General features: G+C 54.8%; 1 protein-coding gene across 2 annotated transcripts in view; it reads left to right on the top strand.

Annotated features, from left to right (window-relative positions):
• VIPR1 (vasoactive intestinal peptide receptor 1) overlaps positions 1-13,031 on the top strand; it is a 31,206-nt gene extending 18,175 nt beyond the window's left edge. Inside the window, exons 4-13 of one of the 2 annotated variants that reach the window (XM_060109732.1) lie at positions 2,689-2,795; positions 4,227-4,330; positions 4,757-4,889; positions 7,431-7,584; positions 8,118-8,178; positions 8,368-8,434; positions 8,806-8,897; positions 11,776-11,905; positions 12,137-12,178; positions 12,840-13,031. In XM_060109732.1, coding sequence (XP_059965715.1) covers positions 2,689-2,795; positions 4,227-4,330; positions 4,757-4,889; positions 7,431-7,584; positions 8,118-8,178; positions 8,368-8,434; positions 8,806-8,897; positions 11,776-11,905; positions 12,137-12,178; positions 12,840-13,031 — 1,082 coding nt within the window. Of the gene's footprint in view, positions 1-2,688; positions 2,796-4,226; positions 4,331-4,756; positions 4,890-7,430; positions 7,585-8,117; positions 8,179-8,367; positions 8,435-8,805; positions 8,898-11,775; positions 11,906-12,136; positions 12,179-12,839 lie in introns of those variants that run through there. The other variant, XM_060109733.1, reaches the window with a different exon arrangement.
• The last annotated feature ends 9,674 nt before the right edge of the window (positions 13,032-22,705 follow it).

Below are 22,705 nucleotides of genomic sequence, written 5' to 3'. Positions count from 1 at the left end.
GTCCCATGGTGACTTCTACTGAGATCATCTCAAGAGCAGTTCCCTTGGAGTCCTGGGCTTCAGTCCCAGGCTCTTCAAAGAGGCCACCCAGCCCTGAAGATGACCCACTATCCCCTGCCCTCCCTTGCTCTCTGGGCAATCGGGGCTCCAAGGCACAAACTCCCCCTTCAGCCGCTGCTGGGAGCCCAAAAAGATGTGGAGTCAGGCTGACCTTGGTCTGCATCCCAGGCCTGCTGCTTCTTTGCTGTGTGACCATGGGCAAGTCACCCAACCTCTCTCACCCTTGGCATCCCCCCTTTTAATAGGACTATTGGTAACTCCTGATCACGAGCCTTAACACATTAATGTTTGCTCCCCACTGCTCCCACAGAAGGCATGTGAAGCTGCTGTGTAGACACTGATGGGTCACCCAGGCTCGCTAGCTTAATTCATGATAATTCCAGGTGTCCACTATGTCATGGGCCTGGCCTCATTGAGCCCTGGACCCTCCAGCCAGTGGGGAACCCAAAGCCTGAGCTTTAGTGTCCCTGCTTTAAGGCTGGCTGATTTGGCCTTGTCCCCTTTTTCCTACTTGTCCCAGTCTGGTGGGGACAGTCCCCCAAGAATCAGCTCCTGGGAAGGGGCATGGCCTCCGGGCCCCCAGTGAGCTCCTGAGATCTGGGGCTGAGGGGGGCCTGCAGTTTGATCAGTGGCTGCTTGAAGCCTCCAGGCCGGCCCACCCTCTGCTGCAACGGGAGAAAGCTGAGGGGGTGAGGAGGGGCGGTGTGCAGAGGGGCAGTGTGAGGATTTTTCTCAAGCCCTGGGAGCCTCCTGTGGCAGTGCGGTTGGGAGGCCTGTGCAGAAATGGGCCACCAGGGCAAGAAACTGGCCCAGCCTAGGGTCCCTTCCTCAGCAAAGTCCTTCCTGCCACCCCTGGGACCTCACAGTGGAAAGAGACCCAACGGGCTGCTCCTTCCTGGTCACCCCCCTACCCCTAGTTGTCCCTCACTTCCTCATCCATAAAGTAGGGTGACAAGAACCTCTTTCAAATGGTGGCCAGGAGGATTTACAGAAATAGGGAATAGGGAATCACCTGGGATGTTCTGAGCACACGGCAAGGTTTGGAAATTTTAAACAGATGCACAGCGACCCTCCCTGAGCTCAGGATGGCTTGACGCCTCCTACAGCTCTGCCCCTGGACACCTGAAACAAGTCCTCAGTCACCTCAGTGCAGATGAGGGCCAAGGTTACCTGGGAAGACTATGGGACCACACCTGCTCTACCCTGTCCTATGTATGTGGCCTTGAGCAAGTGACCAGCCTCTTGGAGCCTTACTTCTCAACTGTGAAATGGGGTTACTTTCCCTCTGGATGGTTGAGGGGCTTCAAAAAGATAATATGCCTGAAGTGCTCTGTGCAGTGTACCTGGGAAAAGTTCTCAAAACGTGCATTGTGGTGATGGTGATGATGGTGATGGTGATGGTGATGGTGATGGTGATGCTCGTGCTGGTGCTGCTGGAGGTGCTGATGGTGGTGGTGCAGGTGAGAAAGGAGCTAGACAGCAAGGATGTCAGGACCCATCTTCTCTCTCAGCTCTTCTTCATCGCCTCACCTTCTCTCTTTCCCTCCTTTTCTCTCCCCTCCCCCTTCTTCCTCATCCTCTTACCGCCTCCTCCTCCTACCTGTTCTCTCTCCCCTCATCCTCCCTCCCTCCCTCTCCTTTCCTTCTTCCTCCTTCCTCCTTCTCCTTTCCTCTCCCACAACAAGCCTGGCAGGAAGGCTGTGTCCTGGACTCAGTGCCTCTGTAATGAGTCCTGGGATGGGGGCAGCGAGCTCTTCTCTGACTCACCCATTTTCTATTCAGCCTCTCCCCTCCCTGGCGAGTGGGGAGCCTTGGGGTCACCCCTCACCTCACATGGCCCCTCAGTGGTCCTGCCCCTTTGCTGCAGCCCTGGTCCTCCGGGGACAGCGGACAGTGCCGCTGTCCTGGAACCCCAGCCTTAGTGGTTCAGCCCCAAGATTCTGCAGCTCAATTATTCTCGTACTTGCCTTTGCCTGGGCAGGTACCCCTTCCCCTTGTGTGAAGACTTCACACCTGCGCCCTTATCAGAGGTCCTCCGACGCCCACCCACCTCCTGCCTCACCTTTGGTCCCTCTCCAGCAGCACATCTGACCCCCCAGCCCCCAGGGGTGGGAGGAAACCCAGACCTGTAGGCCCAGGCAGGCTGACCCAGGAGGACAGGGCAGGCCTGGGCCCCTTGCCACAGCCAGAAGGCTGCTGTCTGTACCTACAGGACAGACAAAGGAAGCATCTGCCACACCAGCATCCATGGCCCTGTGACGGGGGTCAGCATTCAGCTCATGACAAGGGTCAGGGATCATTCCACGCCAAGGATCCAGGCTGCTTGTGACAAGGATCAGAGTTTAAATTGCACCTGGGGTCAGGTTCAGACACGACAAGGGGCAGGAATGTCTGCTCTGGCTGTCATCTGTGTTGGTGCATCTCCTGGCCGCCCTGGAGGTGCTTCTCCCTGCCCCAGGCTGCCCCGTGATGCCCTGGGTGTCCAGGTCAGAACAGCTGGAGCCTGATGCCGCAGGGGGTGGTGAGAGTAGGGCTGAGCACAGAGACAGCCAGGCCCCATGCCTACTCCTCCGACCTACCCACTCCCGGCCTCAACCTCTCTCCTCTCTGCCCCTGCCCTCCACCCAGGCCGCAACGTGAGCCGCAGCTGCACTGATGAGGGCTGGACGCCCCTGGAGCCTGGTCCTTACCCCGTTGCCTGTGGCTTGGATGACAACGCATCGAGTTTGGATGAGGTGGGCCTCAGTGCACCCCCCACACACATGCTAGAGTACCTGGGCCTTCTAGCTCCTTCCACTCTCTCCCACCAAGGGGCACAGTTGCCTTCAATGTTGGAGCCAGGACTCCCAGGATCTGCCCTCCTCAAGCCTCCTCCCTCTCCAGGCCCACATTCCCAGGGGCACATCCCCTGGCTCCCCTGACAGGGTCCAGGAGGGGGCTTCCGGGAGGATGACTCACAGCATCAAAGCAGAAGCAGCACCCCCAGGCCAGGCCACCCCACTCCCTTGTGGGAGCCTTGATCCAGCCCTGGCAGGGCAGACAGAGCCCATCCCACCTGTCACATGCAGAAGAGAAACTGAGGTGCAGATCCTGGAAGGAACCAGCCTCAGATACCCAGGAGCCAATCAGGGGCAGGGACAGGAACAGGACCATTGTCCTCAGTCCCAGGATGGGGATCTGCCCTGGAGCAGGTGAAGCATAGGTGGTCTCTGTAAGGATGTGGGGCCAGGAGCCAGGGAAGGATACTGATGGGGAGGCTGGAGTATAACTGAAGTCCTGAGCTAGGAGCCACTCACTGCTTTGGTGGGTGAATGTAGTCTGTCTGTGATGACCTCTGTCCCACCCCCAAAGCCCTTCACAGACAAGGCTTTCACTCCTCCCAAGAGGGCAGCAATTTCCTCAGAGGCCTTAAAAGCCCACCAGATCCCTGGGCAGGATCCTTCTTGACCACTGGCCTCTGTTCCAGCAGGGTGTGGAAGGTGGGGAGGAAGGAGGGGCCGTCCAGTGACCATGGCTCTGCATGTGTGTCCATGGGGAGGGGACAGCAGGAAGCCCTTGGTGTCCAGCTTTGTCCCTCCTCCCCATAAAGGCCAGATTGCCCTCCTCCTGCTAAATCCAGCCTCTGAGAGTCCCAAATGGGAAATTACCCTCCCCCTAGCATCTTCTTTACCATTGTCCATTCCTGGCCACTTGGCAAGAGGGCCTCATGTGGGGGGCCTGAAGGGCAAGCAGTCTTGTGCTTGAGGATGCCAAGCCCAGAGCTGGCCCAGAAGCAGGCCACTCGGGCTGCTGAGAAGGGCCCCAGGGACGGGCCAAGGAAAAGCTGGACACGTGACTGAAGAATGAATGGATGGACCAATGGGTCGTGTGAGGTCTTCGCTCCTTCCCCCACTGACATTTCCCTTGTGAAGGAGCAGAGAAAGGGCATTCAACCCCCGCCCCACCCTGGGAAGCAGTCCTGTCTCATCTGTGGAAACCAGGGAGGAAGGGGCTCTGGGAACTGGAAGGGGCCACTCTGCTACTCCTGGGAGCCCTGGGCCTCAGCCTCCTCATCTGCCAAGGCAGGGATGGGAAGCAGGATGTATAGGGCACCCCACCTCTGCCAACACCCCCTAGGTGAGTCCCCCCACCCCCGCCCAAGATCCTCACCCACCTCCCTCTAGCAGCAGCAGACAATGTTCTACAGTTCTGTGAAGACTGGCTACACCGTCGGCTACAGCCTGTCCCTCGCCACCCTCCTGGTCGCCACTGCCATCCTGAGCCTGTTCAGGTGAGGACCAGCTCCTGCAACAGGTCTCAAAGCAGACCAGCCAGGTCACTCCTCACCCAGGCATGCTCTGACCCCTCCACTGTCAGCTCCCAGGCAGCACACAGTCCTGCCCCAGCACCCCCGCCAGGCCAGCCTCCCCTAGAGACAGCAGGGTGCTCGAAGTGTTCACCTGTGTCAGCCTCATCCCTCACAGGATGCCCTGTACCCAGGGATAGGGCACCAGAGGGCGGGGCCTGTGCCCTGGAATGAGGCACCTGCAAGCCAGGCTGCACACATGGGTAGGATACCTGGGGACAGGGCCCCCCTTTGGGGTAGGGTCTGCATTCAGAGGCTACAAGCCCTACCCTTCCTCAGAGCACTGGATGTGTTGGTTAGGGTGGGGGTCTGAGGCCCCTTCGGCCTCCCAGATCTGGCCACCTCCCACAGGAAGCTCCACTGCACGCGGAACTACATCCACATGCATCTCTTCATATCCTTCATCCTGAGGGCCACCGCTGTCTTCATCAAAGACTTGGCCCTCTTCGACAGCGGGGAGTCGGACCACTGCTCCAAGGGCTCGGTGAGGACCCGCCCAGGCCCACCTCCCTGGCCCACCTCTGCCATCTCTCACCTGAATCTCCTCTCCTCCCTCTCCTCCCTCCTGTCTCCCCTTTTCTCTCTCTCTCTCTCCCTTTCTCTCTCTCCCTCTCTCTTTCTCTTTCTCTCTCTAAAGATGGCCCCCCTCCGACCCTGCCTGCCAGCTCCTTGGATCCCACTTCCCTCCCGGCGGCAGGAGATGGTGCTGGACCATCTGGGAGTTCACACACCTACTCCTGCCAATGAAAAACACCTCTCCTGGGTGCAAAGTGGTACACTTCATGCCAGAGCCCACAGCCCCCTTCCCGCCTCTGCTGCTAACGTCCTATGTGACCTTAGGGAAATCCCTTCCTCAGTTTCCCCATTGTGCAAGGAAATTCAAGCCTCCTTCCATCCCTCCTCTCTGCCATCTGCATACCATGGCTCTGCTCACCGTGCCCCCCTTCCTACTCCCCACATTGCCTTCTGGAGCCAGTCCAAACCCACACAGCCCTCCTCCTCTTCTATCCTTCCCCTGCCCTCAGTCACTCTGGACCTTCCTAGGCAAGGGAGGTTAAGAGAGCATTTAAGGAATTCATCGCCCATCACTAAGGGGTCCATCTCCAGGTGATTCTGTGCTCAGGGCCTCCTCCCTGAGTGCCCCCTGAGCTGAGACAGAGAGCTCAAGACCAGCCCTGGCTCCCATTCGTCCCTTGTGATCAGTGACTTTTTGCCTCATGAGTGACCTCAGAGGCAGTGCATTATTTCAGGGGTCAGAAGTACCTTCTCCCCAGAGAGTGAAATTGAATCTCCCCAGGGAGTTCCCTGGCTGTCCAGTGGTTAGGACTCCACATTCTCACTGCCAAGGCCCCAGGTTTGATCCCTGACCTGGGAACTGAGATCTCACAAGCCACGAGGTGTGGCCAAAAAAAAAAAAAAAGTGACTTTCTCCAGAGAGTGATGGTGGTATCTCAGGCATCTCGACAAAGGGAAGGGAACACCCAGGGGAGCCACCCTGGCCATTCCCAGAGCGCCTCAGATGATCCCGCCTGGGAGTAGGGCTCAGACCTGTGCGGTGTGAGCCCTGGAGGCTGGGGAGCAGCCTGAAGCCTCCAGCGCACTTGTTGAGGTATAATTGTGGAAATGAGCTTCCCGATTCATTAGCAGCTCTGTGAAGCTTTTCTAAGACAAGGAAAAGCACAGATAATTGTCCTATTAAAGAGCTGAGTTATTCTTGCTGTAAAGCAGATGAGGGAAGGTGGGGGAAAGAGGCTGCCTGTAACAGGAGGGACTGAAGTAAGACCTGAGGAAGGACTTTCCAACCATCGGGAGAGGAGGGTAGGCTGCTCTCTGAGGGTGCCTCAAAGCAGAGGGCACAGGAGGAGTGAAAGCAGGGGGGCTTCCTGGAGGAGGGTGGCTTTAAGCTCTGGCTTACAGGTATCTGGGCTCAATCTGAAACGGCAGATAGTTTCTGGGAGAGGACAGATGGCCCAGAAGACCTCCTAATCATGCAAGCTGGGCTGCCCAGAGCCCCTGATTGCCCTGCCCAGGGGTCTCCCTAACTCCTCCATTGTCCTCACCTGCCTGGGGAAGCCCTTCTTCCTCTAGCTCCCCTGGCCCCCAGGAGGAATGATCATCCCTCCACTCTCCTCTTTTTCCTAACTTCTACTTCACCCTCCTCTTCCCTCTTCTCCGTCCCCATCTTTCCCCCAACAATTCCATCTAAACCCCACTCCACAGTCCACAGCCCATATCCCTACACTTTCAAGGGATTCTTGCTAATGCAAGCAAGAATTCTCCCTCATATGTCTTCCAGCTACCTTCAGTCATAATAGGAGTAAGATAAATGAGTAGCGGAGATGGTAAGTGGATGGGTTGGTAGCTGGATGACTGAGTAAATAGTGTGTGGATGACTTAAGTGGAAGGATAGATGGATAAAGTAAGAAAAATTGGATAGATCATGGATGGGGGTATATTGGTGGGTGGATGGATGAGCAGATTGATGGACAAGTGGACAAATGAATGGATGGATAGATGTCTAGGTGTGTGGGTTGGTAGTGGATGTCTAGTATGTGGATAGTAGATGAATGGAGAGATAGGTGAGTCTGTGGATGGACTGATAGATGGAAGATGATGGATGCAGATAGATAGTTAATGGTTGGATGCATGGATGGTAGATGGATAGATGGGTGAGTTGGCAGTGGATGTCTGGTGGGTGGGTGGGTAAGTAAATGGATAAATAGGTGGGTAGGTGGATGGTTGGATGGGTAGGTGGGTGGATAGATATATAGATAGGAAGATGAATAGATGATAAATTGATGGGTGGATAATTAAAATTGCAAGCTTATTCCAAAGCATCAGATGATCTAAAATTAGGGATAATGGGAAAACCACTGAGTATATTATTTCTAAGGGAATAATACAGAAATAACTAAGAGAGTAAGTTGGCTGTACTGCAGTCCTGTTTGTCACCCAAGACAGAGATGTGGGCAGGCAGGGACCCCTGCTAGCTCCACTGGGCCCCCCTCTTCTCCTCCCCCTGCAGGTGGGCTGTAAGGCTGCCGTGGTGTTATTCCAGTACTGTGTCATGGCCAACTTCTTCTGGCTGCTGGTGGAGGGCCTCTACCTGCACACCCTGCTCGCCGTCTCCTTCTTCTCCGAGAGGAAGTACTTCTGGGGGTACATATTCATCGGCTGGGGTATGGTACCAGGGAGGGCTGCCAGGCTGGGAACAAGGGGGCAAAGCCTGGGGAGCTCATTAGGGGGTGGGTACCAACCCAGCCTGCTGCCTTAGGTCTTGCTGGGCTGCAGATCCTGCCTGCAAGGCACTTGGCCATGGGTTGATAAAAGTCCTCCCATTGTCTGACCCCTGGGCAGGTGCCTTCTGGCTGCAGCTGCACCTCGAGCTGACCTGTGGAACAGACAGGTTCTCTGAGCATCCTTCCATTTCCCCTCCAGTCCTTGAAACACACAGGGCCACTGCTCATCTATACAGTGCCTCTGCCAAAATGAGAAAACGAGTCCCCTTTAGGCAGACACAGTCCCTCAGACATAGAGCTTCACCCCCTCGGTGAGGCATCTTTGCGCACTGAACTACCTATATATGCCACCATAGGTGGCCATGTTGGAAACCCACCCTTTTCTCTCCCTGCCTCTTCCTGGCTCTTCCTCCTTGATCTCCCCCTCTTCCTGCCACACTCTCTCCTCTTTCTCTCTCCTTTGGCCCTGACAGGGGTGCCCAGCACATTCACCATGGTGTGGACCATCATCAGAATCCATTTTGAGGATTACGGGTGAGCTGTCACCCCACGCCCTCCTCCTGGCAGATCCCCCGGGTGGGATGAGGGGGACCAGGGAGTAAGAGACTCTGGGCCAGTGGTCTCTGAAGGGTTTGGGGGCAGAGCCGGGGACAACAGGAGGACTGCTGACTCTCTCTGGCCGAGGACAATCTCTCTCATTCTCCCCCACCATACCCTGCCCAGATGCTGGGATACCATCATCTCCTCACTGTGGTGGATCATAAAGGCCCCCATCCTCGCCTCCATCTTGGTAAGGCCTCCTCCCACCACTTAGGGGTGGGGAGACAGGCCCGGAGTGGGTAGACAACGGACCAAGGTCCCACAGGAAATGCGTGTCTAGGTCAGAACTGAACCCTGGGCTTCCCAATGCCTAATGCAGGACTGTCCCCATCCCTTTCCCCACCAGTTCTTCCTCTAGAGTAGAGAAAGCAGATTGGGAGGCCCAGCCCTTAGGGATGTGAGGGAGAGTTCCTGGATGACTTTCCCAAAGCGGGAAGAGCTAGGGTAGAGGTAAGATGGATGGATAGCTGGGCCCTGGGGAAGAAGACAGGCCATCAGCCCAGGGGGCTGGACACCCTGCCTCCCCTCTCTGACCGCCGGACCTTGGCCCCCACCCACCAGGTGAACTTCATCCTCTTTATTCGCATCATCATAATCCTGGTTCACAAACTGCGGGCCCCAGATGTCGGGAAGAGTGACAGCAGCCCATACTCGTGAGTATGAGCCCAGGGCCCCGGCTCTCCCGGTATCCCCAGCCCCAGTCCACAAATCATCCCACATCCCCTGGAAGCCCCCCTCCAGCATCATCAGAAAGACACCTTGCTCTTGCCCACCTCTGCCCCCGTGGCCTGGCTCAGTGCACAAGTGTCCCCTGCCCAGTCCCACCCTCACCAAGCCCATGAGTCCCAGGTCTGCTTCTCCTACATGACTTACCTAGCAGGTGATCGGCCCTGCTGTGTATCTGCTGTCAAGCCAGGGAGCTCGAGAACACAGTAGATAACTTGTGTCCTGTTCACACCGTGTGCCCAGTCCCTGGCATGGGCCTGGCACAGAAAAGGGGCACAGTAGATGCCTGCCCCGGGGGAGCCCCCAGTCTACCAAGGAAATGGCCATATTCGGGACTCAGTCCTCCCTGAGCGTAGTAACGGCATCCACAAGTTACCTGCCAGGTGTGTGCAACGGGGTTTCCAAGCATCATCTCATTTCGTCTGTACAGTCTCCTCCAAATTGTCCCTATTTCACAGATGAGGAAACTGACACATACTCCCTCCTCCTCTAGGGTTTGGGAGCACATCGTCTTGGCAGGGGGAGGGCACTGTGTCTGTGGGACAGGGGTCATATCCTTGCTTGGAAGGGTGTGAGGGCTCTTCCTGTGCTTGGGGGGCCTGGAGAACAGGCAGGCTTTCATGAGAACAATAAGGCTGGAAGACAGAAATACAGAAACATGAATGGGGTGGCTGTGGGAGGGTGAGTCGGTCTGTATGCCCACAAATGGGAACAGGAGATTGACTATCAGCACCGCACAGACAAGACAAACCTGGGGTGTCCCACAGGGGCCTTCCAGTCCTGTGATCTAGAATGTTCTCCTGGGCCTGGCTTCTCTCTGGGGAATCTGTGCTGTGGTTCTAAGATTCCTGGCTAGAATGTCACGAGCTGCTGGATTTAGGATTCTATTCTGGAATCTTGTGATTCTCTCTGATGAGACTAAGACTCCCGTTCCTGGTGTAACAGCACTTCCTCCCTCGGGGTGTGGAGGTGGAGCTTCCCTTCCAGTTTGAGAAAGGAAGGCCCTGCAGGGGTCTGCAGTCTGCCAGGGGGTAGCACATCAGGCCTGTGCCCCCTCCTCCTCTACTTTCCCTGTGGGGCCTTGTTTTCCCCAACATACGACTGCTCAAAAGGGCTTGAATCTGAGGCAAAGAGAGCTGGTCATCACCAGGTCCACGTGGGTGAGGTGGAAACTGAACAGCTGTCGGCATGCAGGAGGGGTGGGGGGAGTAGGAGATGGAGCTCCCCGTGGAGGGACTGTCAGCTCCCACTCTCCACCTCCCCACAAGCCTCCAATTTAAAGAAAGCCTCCATCTGTCAGCCTCAGGCGCGTGGGATAGGTTTGCAGTCAAGGAGCGGTGGGCAGTGCTCGGGATACTGGCGTGGCTGGGGACCAGGTCCAGGAAGGAGTGGGAGGGGCAAGGCCAGCTCCTCTGCCCCCCAGTCTGCTGTGGGTCCTCGGGCTCAGGGCTAGGCCTACCTGGACTGACTGCCAAGGCAGGAGACACAGAGGCAGAGACACACTCACCCCTCAGACCTCCCCCAGCCAGGGAACCGTGGGTTCACACTGTCTGGACCAGCTATGAGGTCAAGTGGCTGGGAGGCCTGGAACAGGATGAACTCTGCTCCAAGGAAAGGGGCAGGTCATTAGAGTGACTGCGGACCCTGCTGAGCACACATGGCCAGTGAAGGAGGAGCTAGTCCTCCAGAGAATTCTGGGGGTGCGTGTACTGGTGTGGGGAGCGGGGGCGGGGGGGCGGAAAGGGGCGTAATCCCAGAAAAGGTGGCAACTCCTGGGGAAGTAGATACAGCGGAGGAGCCAAAGACAGGGCTTTACTAGTTGACCCTGAGTCATCCTTGGTGACCAGGCACAAACTTGAGCACCCATCATCATCCCGAGTGGCCTTGGGCATCTGTGGTCAGCAGCCCAATTACAAAAACTTCCTTCCCAAACGCCCTCATTTCCAGTGGAGTATTGGTCTCTCGTAAATGCACTGTATTTCATAGCACCCGAAGCGCTTCCAAGTTTACAGTGGGCCCCACTTCTATTACTTGACCATGTTGAGCATACACTTGCCCCATTGTACAGATTGGAGAAACTGAGACCAGGGGAAGGGAAACCAGGATCTCCTGTTGCTCAAGAAACTATCCCCGTTAGCGGCCATAGAGCCTGAAATACCACTATTACACGTAATCCTTGGGATTCAGCCCTGGCCCTCCTTTATACTCTCTCCTCCAGAAAGTGAAAATAGAGGGGTTTCTCTCTCCTTGCAAGCTACATTTGCTAGGATTCTTTATCCACTGACTTCTAGTTAAATTTGACCAGTGGGAGGCTCTGGAAGGGTATTAGATAGGACAAAGGGGAGGGAAGCTACAGACTTTCTCTCATGGCTCCAGCATTGACTCTGGCATGGTCTCTGGCACTGACTATATCTCTTTGTGGCTCAAGCTCATTCAAGAAGCCCTTCTCAACATATTCCCATCTCATTCAAGGGACTCCTCCCATGTTGATTTTAGCACTTACTTAGTAAGGCCTCTACCGTCAGGATCCCAACCCTTTCCAGGTAGCCCTGTCCTTGGGTTCTGGTAAAGCCACCTCTTCCCTTTGTCCCTCCTTCACTGGAGCTGGAAGTCCAAGGGAGGAGGCCCAGCGGGCATGAGGTCATAGGCACTGCAGATATGGAACAGAAACAGTTGTGGACATAGGACTGATGGGAACCAACAGTCTATCCTCACACATCCTGGTCGTTGTCCCCGTCTTCTGTGCCCCGTGTGCCCACATGTGTGGACACCCATACCCACTGCCTGCCCCTCCCCTGCCCCCAGGAGGCTGGCCAAGTCCACCCTTCTGCTGATCCCCCTGTTCGGAGCGCACTACATCATGTTTGCCTTCTTCCCCGACAACTTTAAGGCTGAAGTGAAAATGGTCTTTGAGCTCGTCGTGGGGTCTTTCCAGGTATGAGCTGTGTACTTAAGGCTGCGTTCTTCTCCGGGCTTTAAGGGGGGAAATTCACCTGGGGCCTTGGCCTCTTGCCGCTAGATTCCAATCTTTTCATTGCAATAAGTATTTATTAAGCACCAACTGTATGTCTGGCCCTTTGTCTCACCAGGGGGACACAGGGGTGGGGCAGGGTTTGGGGCTCCCAGGGTCTGTCTACCTCACCTCTCCCGCTCCCTTCCTCCCCAGGGTTTTGTGGTGGCCATCCTCTACTGCTTCCTCAATGGCGAGGTAAGCCCCTCTCAGACCTTGGGGGTCAAGGAACAGAACTCTGGTAGCCCCAAGGTCCAGAACCCCTGACGGGATATGTGCAGAGCAAAGAAGAGTCAAACCTTGCTACTCCAAGTGTGGTCCTCAGACTAGTAAATCAGTGATGGCACCTAGGACCTTGTTTAAAATGCTGATTTCTGGGCCCACCCCAGGCCTGCTGACTCTGAATGAATCTGCTTTTAAGAAAACCTCAGGGGATTCATGTGCACATCAGAGTTTTAGAAGTGCTGTGTTAGGTGGCTGTGTGCAGAGTGAGTGGGGATGGGTGAAGTGAAGGCCGAGTCACTGTGGAGCCCTGGTTACAAAGCACAGAAGTCTATTTGGATGAGCTCAAGGTGAGCTGGAGGGCAGGGATCAGGAGATTGGGTCGCATACCTCTCCCTCCCTGGACTGAATCCTCTGATCCTCTCTGGCTCCCACCTCCCCCCACTCCAATCCCTTGATTTGACCTGGCCCCTAGGAGGTCCCATCTCTGCACTGCCCAAGGTAGCATCTGGCCTTTCAAGTTAGATTCCGCAAGAGGCTATGACTGTCTGGCTCAGGCACCCTGGACGGAGTGCAGCCCAATCAGCAATGCAGGAGGCTTCATAGGGGCGGGCCTGACCACCCTCCCTTCTCCCAGGTGCAGGCAGAGCTGCGGCGGAAGTGGCGGCGCTGGCATCTGCAGGGCGTCTTGGGTTGGAACCCCAAATACCAGCACCCGTCAGCAGGCAGCAGCGGGGCCACGTGCAGCACGCAGGTCTCCATGCTGACCCGCGTCAGCCCCGGCGCGCGCCGCTCCTCCAGCTTCCAGGCCGAAGTCTCCCTGGTCTGACCGCCAGGTGCCCAGGCGGGTGGGCGGCCCCTCCCGTCCGCACCGCCGCCCACCCCGCGCGGCACCGGGGGCAGAGGCCTGCCAGGCGAGGTCAGCCCCAGCCCTGAGCTCGGAGGCTGCCCGGGCACCCCCAGCTCACTGTCCGGAAGCCGCTGCAGAACGCTGCCCTTGCGCCTGCCTGGGGAGACGACGCGGGAGAGCTGGGAGCTCCTACCTAGAAGATGCGGGGTGGAGTTCAGTCTTCAGACTCCGCCCCCAAAGGCCCCCTCTACCCATTAAGGACAAGAAATCTGCATACTCTCACCTGGTTCCACCCCCCCGGTAGATCTCACTACCCATCCGAGGAGGGCCACCGCCTTATCCCCTGACAATGCATGTGGGAACGTGGTGTGATCTGAGGGGACAAAGGTCTTGCCCCGAAAGGTCACCTGCCACCGCCACCTCGACAGCGCCTGAAGTTCCACCATTGCTGTCAGTTTCCTTTGGGTTAAGCATCACCGTTCAGGCATCTCTCCAAAGATGCGGTCCCCTCCCTCAGTGCCTCCTCATAGCTGCTAGCTCTTCAAGGTGAATGAGTTTTTCTGCCTCCGGCAGATGCGGTTGTAAACAAGGGGTTTTAGTTTGGGGAGGGCAGCTATCTTCATAGTCCCCGCTAAAGTGGAGTCATCCCGGGATGAGTTTCAGGGGCTTGCCGCCAGCCCTACCAATCCTTGTGGGCTGTGGGAGCTGCCCCTGGCTGCCTACCTATGTGCCAACTATTAGGACCGGGCTCAGAGATGTACACTCTTGGGCCCCTTAATCCTCAGAGCAACCCAGCAAGGCGGGCACTACTGTCCCTATTTCACAGTGAGCCTCACAGAGAGCAGGTACCTCATCTTGTCACACAGACAGGATTTGAACTCAGATCTTGCTGATGGGAAAGTGAAAGCACAGACTCTTAACTGCTGCCTTTTATATATCGTAACAAGCTGGATCCTCTTGCTTATTTGTATCACCACTGATATTGTTATTACCGCCATCCCCCAAACCCCATTCCCACCCCACCCTCCCTGGAGTGTGGCTGAGGAGTCCTCCAGCCCATGTATCATCTGGACAAGAGCCTGGTGGTTGTCATGTCCTGTGTCCGCCCTGCACCCCTGTGGCCACACGGCTTCCTACTCACGCCCCAGCCAGAAGATCCCCTTGGGACTGCAAACAGGCTTGTGCAACAATAAACACTGGGTTGGATTCGCTTGGTTTTCCTGGTGGTTGGTGTTCCCATGTGGGCTCAAATGGAGACCAGCTTCCAACTTGCGGCCATGCCCCCCACCCCCATCCCAAGGAGGGCTGGTCCAAGACATCACTGAAGCCAGGTGCCACTGCCCCTCTGGCTTCCATGTGAGGAACACACAGTTCTAAGGGCTTTCAACTCACATCTTGTTGAGTGGTACCCTCTCTCCTCTGAGGGTGGTGAAGTTATACCCCGTCCTCGTAGCGTCCTCCCACCCCCTGAATCCAACCAAGAAGAGATAGTTCTATTCTTGGACCTATACAAAACAGCTGACAGAGCTGCCCTCGGTCCCAAAAATGGTTACATGGGGGTACCTGCACCCAAGGAGCACATGGGGTGTGAGATGACCATGTTGCCAAGAGGTGGCAGATAGAGGACAGAGCAGATGTCACCAAAACAGAAACAATACAGAATAGAATAGAATCGAAAGGTTTAGACACAGAGGCTGCAGGGTGAAGAAGATGACGCTGGTCAGCAAGGAATGGATTCAAAGCCACTGCTCCAGCTGACCTCCCTGGCTTCCCCTTCCTGCAAACTTCCTGCCTGGACCCGGCCCATCCACCACCGTGCCTGAAATCCCACCATGTCTGTGAGTCATGTCTGGGGAGAAGCAGAGTTATCAGCCAGGAGGGTAAAAAGTGAATAAAAGAGAGAGAGGCCCAAGACAGGGACAAAAAAGGGAGGACAGAAGTGGGGCCCCACCTCGGAGGTAGCAGGAGGTGAAAAGCTCCCCACACCCCAACCCCTGGGAGTGGGGAGCATTCAGGAATGGGGAGAAGGTGAGACGCTCTCCCTGGCCAGCAGAGGTCATGAGCAGACATCCCAGGCTGCCTACGGAGTGGAATAGGGGTGACCACGAGCAGAATTTCTCCTGCAGCCCCTCTTTCCTCCAGCTCCCCGGTCCCTCTCCTGCCTGTCCCGGCACAGACCAGACCAGCTCATCTCTATTGCCACCTGGTGGTGCCTCAAGGACATCACCAAGGTTGGCCTTAAGGACCCAAATACCTGAGTGCAGGCCCCTCCCCAGGAGGCCAGTGGACACAGAGGGCAGGCCTCTCTCCTCAGCTCCATTTCAGAACGAGATACAAGAGAGAGGAAGTGGTGAGGACACAGGACTGATGACCCCAGGGACAGTTTGGGATTAAGGAGACCCAGGACCTGGCCCTCAGATCAAGGTCCCTGACCTTGTGGCAGTGAGTCCCGTCCCAGACCCAGCTATGACCCCAGGTGGAACCAGACCTCTGGTTGCCCACAGGCTAGGCCCTGACCCTTGACCAAGGCTGACCCCATACCCTGAGTGCAAAGCCCAGTTAACTCAGGTGGGCTCCCTCTGGGAAGACAAAGACAAGTAGCCCTTCACCATCCCGGCACAGACGACCACCATGTGGATGACTCCTGCCCAAGGAGGGTGACCAGTCTGCCAGTAGAATGGATAGGGAGCACCTTCCCAGGTGAGGGGTAGTCCCTGAGGACTAGGTAGTAGTCTACAGATCCCAAGGGAGCATGAGAGATGCCAGGGACACCTGAATCAAGGTGAGCAGGTGCGGGGAGCCCTTTGCAGTAGGAATTCAGGGGGGACTTCTTAAATGAGGCCAAGGGGATGAGGGTGGGTTTGGGGCAGGCCACTCGGGCTGCTGAGAAGGGCCCCAGGGACAGACCAAGGAAAAGCTGCCAGTCCATCATCCAGGTGAGGGAGGCCCTGGTTTGGGACATGCTGAAGCTAATGTCTGTGGGGCATCTGGGGAGAAGTCCCAAGGCTGTTGGAAACTGACCTAAGGCAACAGGGCCCAGGCAGGAGTTAGGGAGACCAGGGCAGCCCCCGGGGGTCTGGGGTGCAGGGAGTCTGTATCCCCAGGCACCTCCATCTGGTGGGCAAGGCCAGGTGGGGTGAAGAGTTGGTCTCAGCGCCTCAGTTCCCATCACTTGCCCAGGGCCTGTTTTAATGAGCAAGGCCCACCCCCACCCCCACGTGGGAACAGCAACTGCTCTTATTTCTCCCGGGGAAGCAGGCCGGAGCCACAGCTGGCAGTCATTAAACACCCTGATCAGGCCAGGGATGGCCGAGATATTAATAGCCAGGACACAGCCTCACAGAAAGAGGGACAGTAACCTCTGCAGGTCATGGGGATGAGGAGGATGGGTCCGGAGGCCAACCTGGCAATGCCCCAGCCCCCATGCAGGGCAGATTATGTCCAGGGAGGAGGGAAGGGACTTGCCTGGGATCACCAGCAAGTCACTGGTACAGCCCGGCCTTGAACCCAGTTCTCACAGTCCCAGAACCCTGCCTCATTGTATGAATTGTCATAGGTGACATTTACTGGCTTTGCCCTGTGTAGAAACATAGAAGCAGACCTGGTTGGTGACCCTGAATCTTCATCGTCTTTATTTAAAAATCTTGACCTTTTTCGTTGGCTTTGTATTTTTACATTAGTTTTGATTTTTTTTAAATATTACATTAAAGGGAATTCCCTGGTGGTCCAGTGGTTAGGACTCACTCTGTGCTTCCACTGCAGGGGGCACAGGTTCGATCCCCGGTCAGGGAGTTAAGGTCCTGTAAAATATCGTTTATCCTGATTACCTACTGAGTTTTTTGTGACCCTCCTTAAATTTTGCAGCCAAGGACAGTGCCTCACTTGCCTCACCCTAGTCCCAGCCCAGCTCCCAGAGATCCCAGCATCTCTGAGCCCAGCATACTGGCATGGAAAAAACTTTGAAGAGCTCTGAACAAGCCTCTATGTGGCCCAGAGGGAAGGGGTCCTGCCAGGGTGATGCCCACGAGAAGTAGGGGGCTCCAGAGTTAATTCAGAGGTTCAATAACGTCAACATAGACCTAGATGTTTTCTACCTGTCCACGCTGCCATCCTCGATGTGTTGACTTTCATCCACAGACTTACCCCCTCTTGACTGCAAGACACCTGTTTCTGCCCCAAGCATCATGTTCTCACAGAACTCCATCCACTGGCAGGGAGGAGAGTGCTTCCTGTGTGTCTCCTTTTGTCAGGAAGATAAGCTATCCCAGAACCCACCTTCTACATACTCTCTTCAGGTTCCTTAGCCAGGACTAGGTCACACACCCAAGCCCTGGCTGCAAGAGAGACCAGGCTTCCAGAGGGAAGTTGATCTGATAAGGAAGAAGGATTGACCTGATAAGGGAAGATGGTTGTTGAGTAGGCAACCAACAGAGTCTGACTCTCAATCTCCTTTTGGACGTCTCTTTGGGTAAGTGTGTGGCCTTTCAGATTCCCTCCATCTGAGCCTGGTGGTGTGGTAGATGGTGGAGGAGAGGAAGCCAAACCAGTCATGGGTCAGTGCAGGAAAGAGAAAACACTCTAGGTCTTTCGTGCAGCAAGAGATTTAAAGTAGGAAGTTAACCACAGTGTTCATTGCAGCTCTATTTACAATAGCCAGGACATGGAAGCAACCTAAGTGTCCATCGACAGACGAATGGACAAAGAAGATGTGGCACATATATACAATGGAATATTACTCAGCCATAAAATGAAACGAAATTGAGCTATTTGTAGTGAGGTGGATGGACCTAGAGTCTGTCATGCAGAGTGAAGTAAGTCAGAAAAAGAAAAACAAATACCGTATGCTAACACATATATATGGAATCTAAGAAAAAAAAAAGTCATGAAGAACCTAGGATAAGATGGGAATAAAGACACACACCTACTAGAGAATGGACTTGAGGATATGGGGAGAGGGTAGGGTAAGCTGTGACAAAGTGAGAGAGTGACATGGACATATATACACTACCAAATGTAAAATAGCACAGGGAGATCAGCTCGGTGCTTTGTGACCACCTAGAGGGGTGGGATAGGGAGGGTGGGAGGGAGACGCAAGAGGGAGGGGATATGGGGATACATGTATATGTATAGCTGATTCACTTTGTTACACAGCAGAAACTAACACAACATTGTAAAGCAATTATACTCCAATAAAGATGTCAAAAAAAAGCAGGAAATTAAATGTATAAAGATTTGGAGAAGTGGAAAATAGGGCATACCTAGCTTCATGGTCACACCATCCCAGCTGCCACCTTGTAGGAAATTATTGTCAGTGTCCTATTTGCACATCCATTAAACTGGTGACAAGGAAGTAGAAGGAACAAAGTGTCCTGCTGCTGCAAAAATTCACATCTGCCAGATCCCACCCGGCAGCCACCGCACCGCAGGTAGAAAGGCCTCCATCTCCCTTCTGCCTCCCAACTCTCTCCCACAGTGCTTCCCTCTAAGTTACATCTAGATCCCCAGCAGCATGGTGGCCTGGGAAAGGTAGTCTTTAGCTTTCTAGCCCCTGCAACACAGGGAAATACGGAAGGGGCCAGAGAGGGAAGCCAAGTGCCAATAGGCAATTGCTAGCACAGAGGCTTAGGTGGCCTTGTAGCCTGAGTCCCCAGAAAGCAGAGCCTGTGACCAGGAAACAGGAACAGGGAACAGAGAAGTGTGATGCAGGGAAACGGAGAAAGCCAAAATCAAGGTGGGTTATTGAACTGGTCACTGCTTTGCCAACAGGAACTCGTGTCTCACTGGCAGAACACACCTCAAGGTCTGCCCACGGCAATGCCCTCACACTGCCAGGCTGGGCAGGCCTGAGTGTAAGCGGGTCCCTGCAGGCATCCTACACTGTGACTCCAGAGGGACTGGGGCAGAAAGCGAGAGCTGTGTGGGACAGCTGAGATGGGGGATGGTCCCGTTATTCCTGCAGGAGCTGGCAAAGGTAGGTGAAGAGGATACAAGGCAGAGTCCAATACGGGTGGCCTCCTGGCAGGAGAGAACGGAGACTGGCACAAAGCTAGGGCTAGGGTCTTCTACTGGGGTCTCGGTGGACACTCACGGTGGCCGGACACTCATAGCTCATGAGCTCACAGTCTGTTCTCTTGGCTGGGGTCCCACCTCAGCTCACTCTGGCTCCTCAGACCCCTCCAGGCTCAGCCGTGCCTCCATCCAGCCCTGGGGATGAATTGCTCTCACCTCAGCACTGGCCCCGGCAGTGCTGAGACAGGCCCACCAGCCCCAGCTCAGCCACCTTCCCCGTGCCCTGTGGAGCACACAGGAACTTCTGGACCCTTCCAGGCCTCTGGGAGTGGAGGGAGGCTTCAGAGAAGACGCCCACTCCAACTTTCTTGCCATCAAATCTGTAGCTCCACCATTTTTACCCAGCAGGGCCACCTGAGGGCCACAGGCTGCCTGGGGGGCCGTCTTCCAATGCAGAGGGGGCCACACACCCTCTCTATCTTCAGCTTTCAGTTTCTTTCCCTTCAAGATTTCATCCCAGAGGATGATACCAGGACACGCGTCTGAGAGATGCACCCCCTCTGTTTCCACCGCTCACCAGCTGAGGCTGGGCTTTCCTGCCTCCCCCTCCATCCTCCCTTCTCCCTGAGATGGCTTCACCCACCCCACCCCGCCCCAGTCATCCTGCTGGAGGGGCTTCAGAGGAATACGAGTTCAGGGCTTAGCGGATGAGAATGCTATCGGTTTAATATTTTCAAAGTAATAACGTCATCATATTCACTCAGCAAACAGTTACTGAGCACGTACTGTGTGCACAGTTCCAAGCAGCGACCAAGGCAGAGGCCCTGTGCTCACGGAGCTAAGCCTCTAATGGAGGAGTCGATAATAAATGAGGAAAATTACAGAAGAAACAAGGCAAGAAGCGGGGCTTGGCTAAGGGGTGCTCTGTTGGTTGGAGTAGTTGGAAGAGGTCTCCCCAAAGGGAGATAGTGGAGCAGCAACAGGTCATTCCCCTTTCCTGGTAATCAGAGGGTTTTAAAACCATATATATAATATACATATATATATATATATATATATATTATATATATATGACATATATATGTATGTCAGAACTGGGGCCCAGAGACCTTGAGGTCTAGGTCAAAACGTCCACTCCCCTGCCTCTGCAGCAGCAGCCCGGACAGTATGTGAGAGCCATGTACTGGGACTTGGGGCCTCGGTGCCATCCAAGCCTCCCCTAGGTAGGGGCTCCAGTGCCCACTGCTCGCACACTCACCAGGAGGGGATACCTGCCTGGACAGGGGGAGGGTTGTTCCTTGGAGCTACATTGTGGCAGTGACCCGGGTCCAGAGACTCCATCTGAGCATGGGGGCCAAGAGGCACCCTCCCACCCCCGGTTCAGTGTCCTCCGTGCCAAGTGACAGAGAACAGGCAGCTCTTGAAAAGACTAATATTTGCTCTTCAAATGGGAGCTGGCACAGGCTGTTTCCTGCAACTGGCGTCTGGCTCACCCCGTGGGATGGACACAACAGGAGGCACTCCGGGAGATAGGCAGATGTCCCCGCGGACACCAGCATCCCGGGCAAGACGATGTCTTTGAGATGGGGACAGCATGTTCCAAGGTCCCATCTGATCCATCTCATATCTGCTTGCACACCTTCATGGTGGAGTGCTCACGACCTCTCCAAGCACTGTTGGACAGCTCTATGAGAAAGTGCATCCTCATTCTGGCCCTGTGTTCCTTGCTTATGGCCCTTGCTCTCATCCCTGCGGCCTCAGAAAATGTGCCTGGAACCACCCCTCAGGGCAGTCATGGTCCTGGTCACCTTCACGCCTCCCAGCCCCAGGGCCCTCCTGCTTCACTTCCGCGGGCTCACACTGCTGGCTCCGTGGCCAGAACAGGCTATTTCTGGGGTGGGAGGAAGACCTTGCCTTGGGTGCACCTCTGTCCCCCTGCAGCTGTGTGCTCTTTGTCCCCATGAGAGCCTTTCAGCTGAGTGCCTCATGTGGGAGAGAGTCTCCATCAGGAAACTACTGGTCAGACGGCCTGAATCTGAGAAGGAGAGAGCCCTTGTGGCCAGAGTCAGCTCCCACCCGCCTGCATTCCCTCTCTGGACACCCCGCCTCCCTGCTTTCTCCCCTCCGCCCCTGCCCCCCTGGGTCCCAGAAACCCTCTCTGCCCATTACAGCCCCTGGGCTCGGCTTGAGTTCCCCCCACCCCTGTCGCCCACTGAAGAAGCTCTGGAGGCCGAAACACTCTGGCAGCTCGTAGGGCTTCGGAGGCCCCCAGGGGCAGGCCCTGTTGGCCTTGTCAAGTCCAGTCAGGGCTGGGCACCCTGGGAAAGTTCTCCAGGGGCAATGTGGGCCCCCTGGTTCTCCCAGAGCTCTCAGACCTGACTGCTGACTTTAGCCAGCCCTCCTTTTTTAAAAAAAATTCCTTATTATCTCTATATGTAACTCACAAAGTCCTGGCCCCTCGTAGGCAACCATGCAAATGAATCTGACATGTATCTTTTGGAGTACATTCTTAGGAAATATTCGATCATTTTGTGCACGTTTCTAATCGTAGAAATACTATTTTTCACTCAGTTCTATGTTTTGAAGATGCATCCATGCAACTACATCTAAATCTGGTACTTCCGCCTCCTGCCTGCTGCTCCATGGGGAGCCTACACGCTTTATCTGTCCACGGTAGACACACAGATTGCTTTCTGCCAACACACATAATGCTTCAGTAAACATTTCTCTTCATACGTGACCCCTTAAGGATCTGTGTAAGAATTTCCCAGGGACATAGAACCAGAACTGAAGTTTCCACATCATAAGGTGTGTGGACACTAAATTTCAGTAGGCAGCTGTATTCGTTTGCTAGGGCCACCAGAACAAAGTGCCACAGGCTGGGTGGATGAAAGAACACAAATTTATTTTCTCACATTTCTGAAGGCTTAGCAGTTGGAGATCAAGGTGTCAGTGGGGCTGGTTTCTTCTTGGCTTGCAGACGGCCACCTTCTCCCTATACTTTCCCATGGTCTCCCCTCTGTATGGGTCTGTGTCCTAATCTCTTCTTTTAAGGAAACCAGTCATATTGGATTTGGGCCCACCCATATGACCTCTTATTTTTTCAACCTTAATTACTTCTTTAAAGACCCTATCTCCAAATACAGTCACGATTTGAGGTACTGGGGGTTAGGACTTCGACATATGAATTCGGGGAGAACACAGTTCAGCTCATAACGGTAGCACTGCTCTTCAGATTCGCTGTACACAAAGTCCTAGATCCCCATACTCGCTCCAATACTTGGTCCCATCCAGGTTTCTAAATTTTGCCAAATTCACAGGCGTAAGGTGATGTCTTATGGTTATTTTAATATATATTTCTCGGCATTTCTAATGATTTTAAACATCTTCGTATGCTTATTAGCTTCCTGGGTTTTCTCTTCTGCAAACTGCTCATTTTTCTATTGAAGTTGCTCATCTTTCTTGCTGATTTAAAGAATTGCTTGTATATTAATCCCTTACTGGTTTCAGACATTGTAAATATCTTCTCTCATTCTTTTAACTTTGCCCATGAAATCCTTATTTGTATGTCATCAGATTCATCAATCATTTTGCCTTAAGGGTCGTGCCTATGACGTTTTGTTTAAGAAGTACTTTTTCCCCCC

Source organism: Mesoplodon densirostris, chromosome 10 (assembly GCF_025265405.1).
Source record: "Mesoplodon densirostris isolate mMesDen1 chromosome 10, mMesDen1 primary haplotype, whole genome shotgun sequence".
NCBI classification, from domain to species: Eukaryota; Metazoa; Chordata; class Mammalia; order Artiodactyla; family Ziphiidae; genus Mesoplodon; species Mesoplodon densirostris.
Note: the sequence above shows the minus strand (reverse complement) of the source record. Positions and strands in the feature narration are given on the sequence as shown.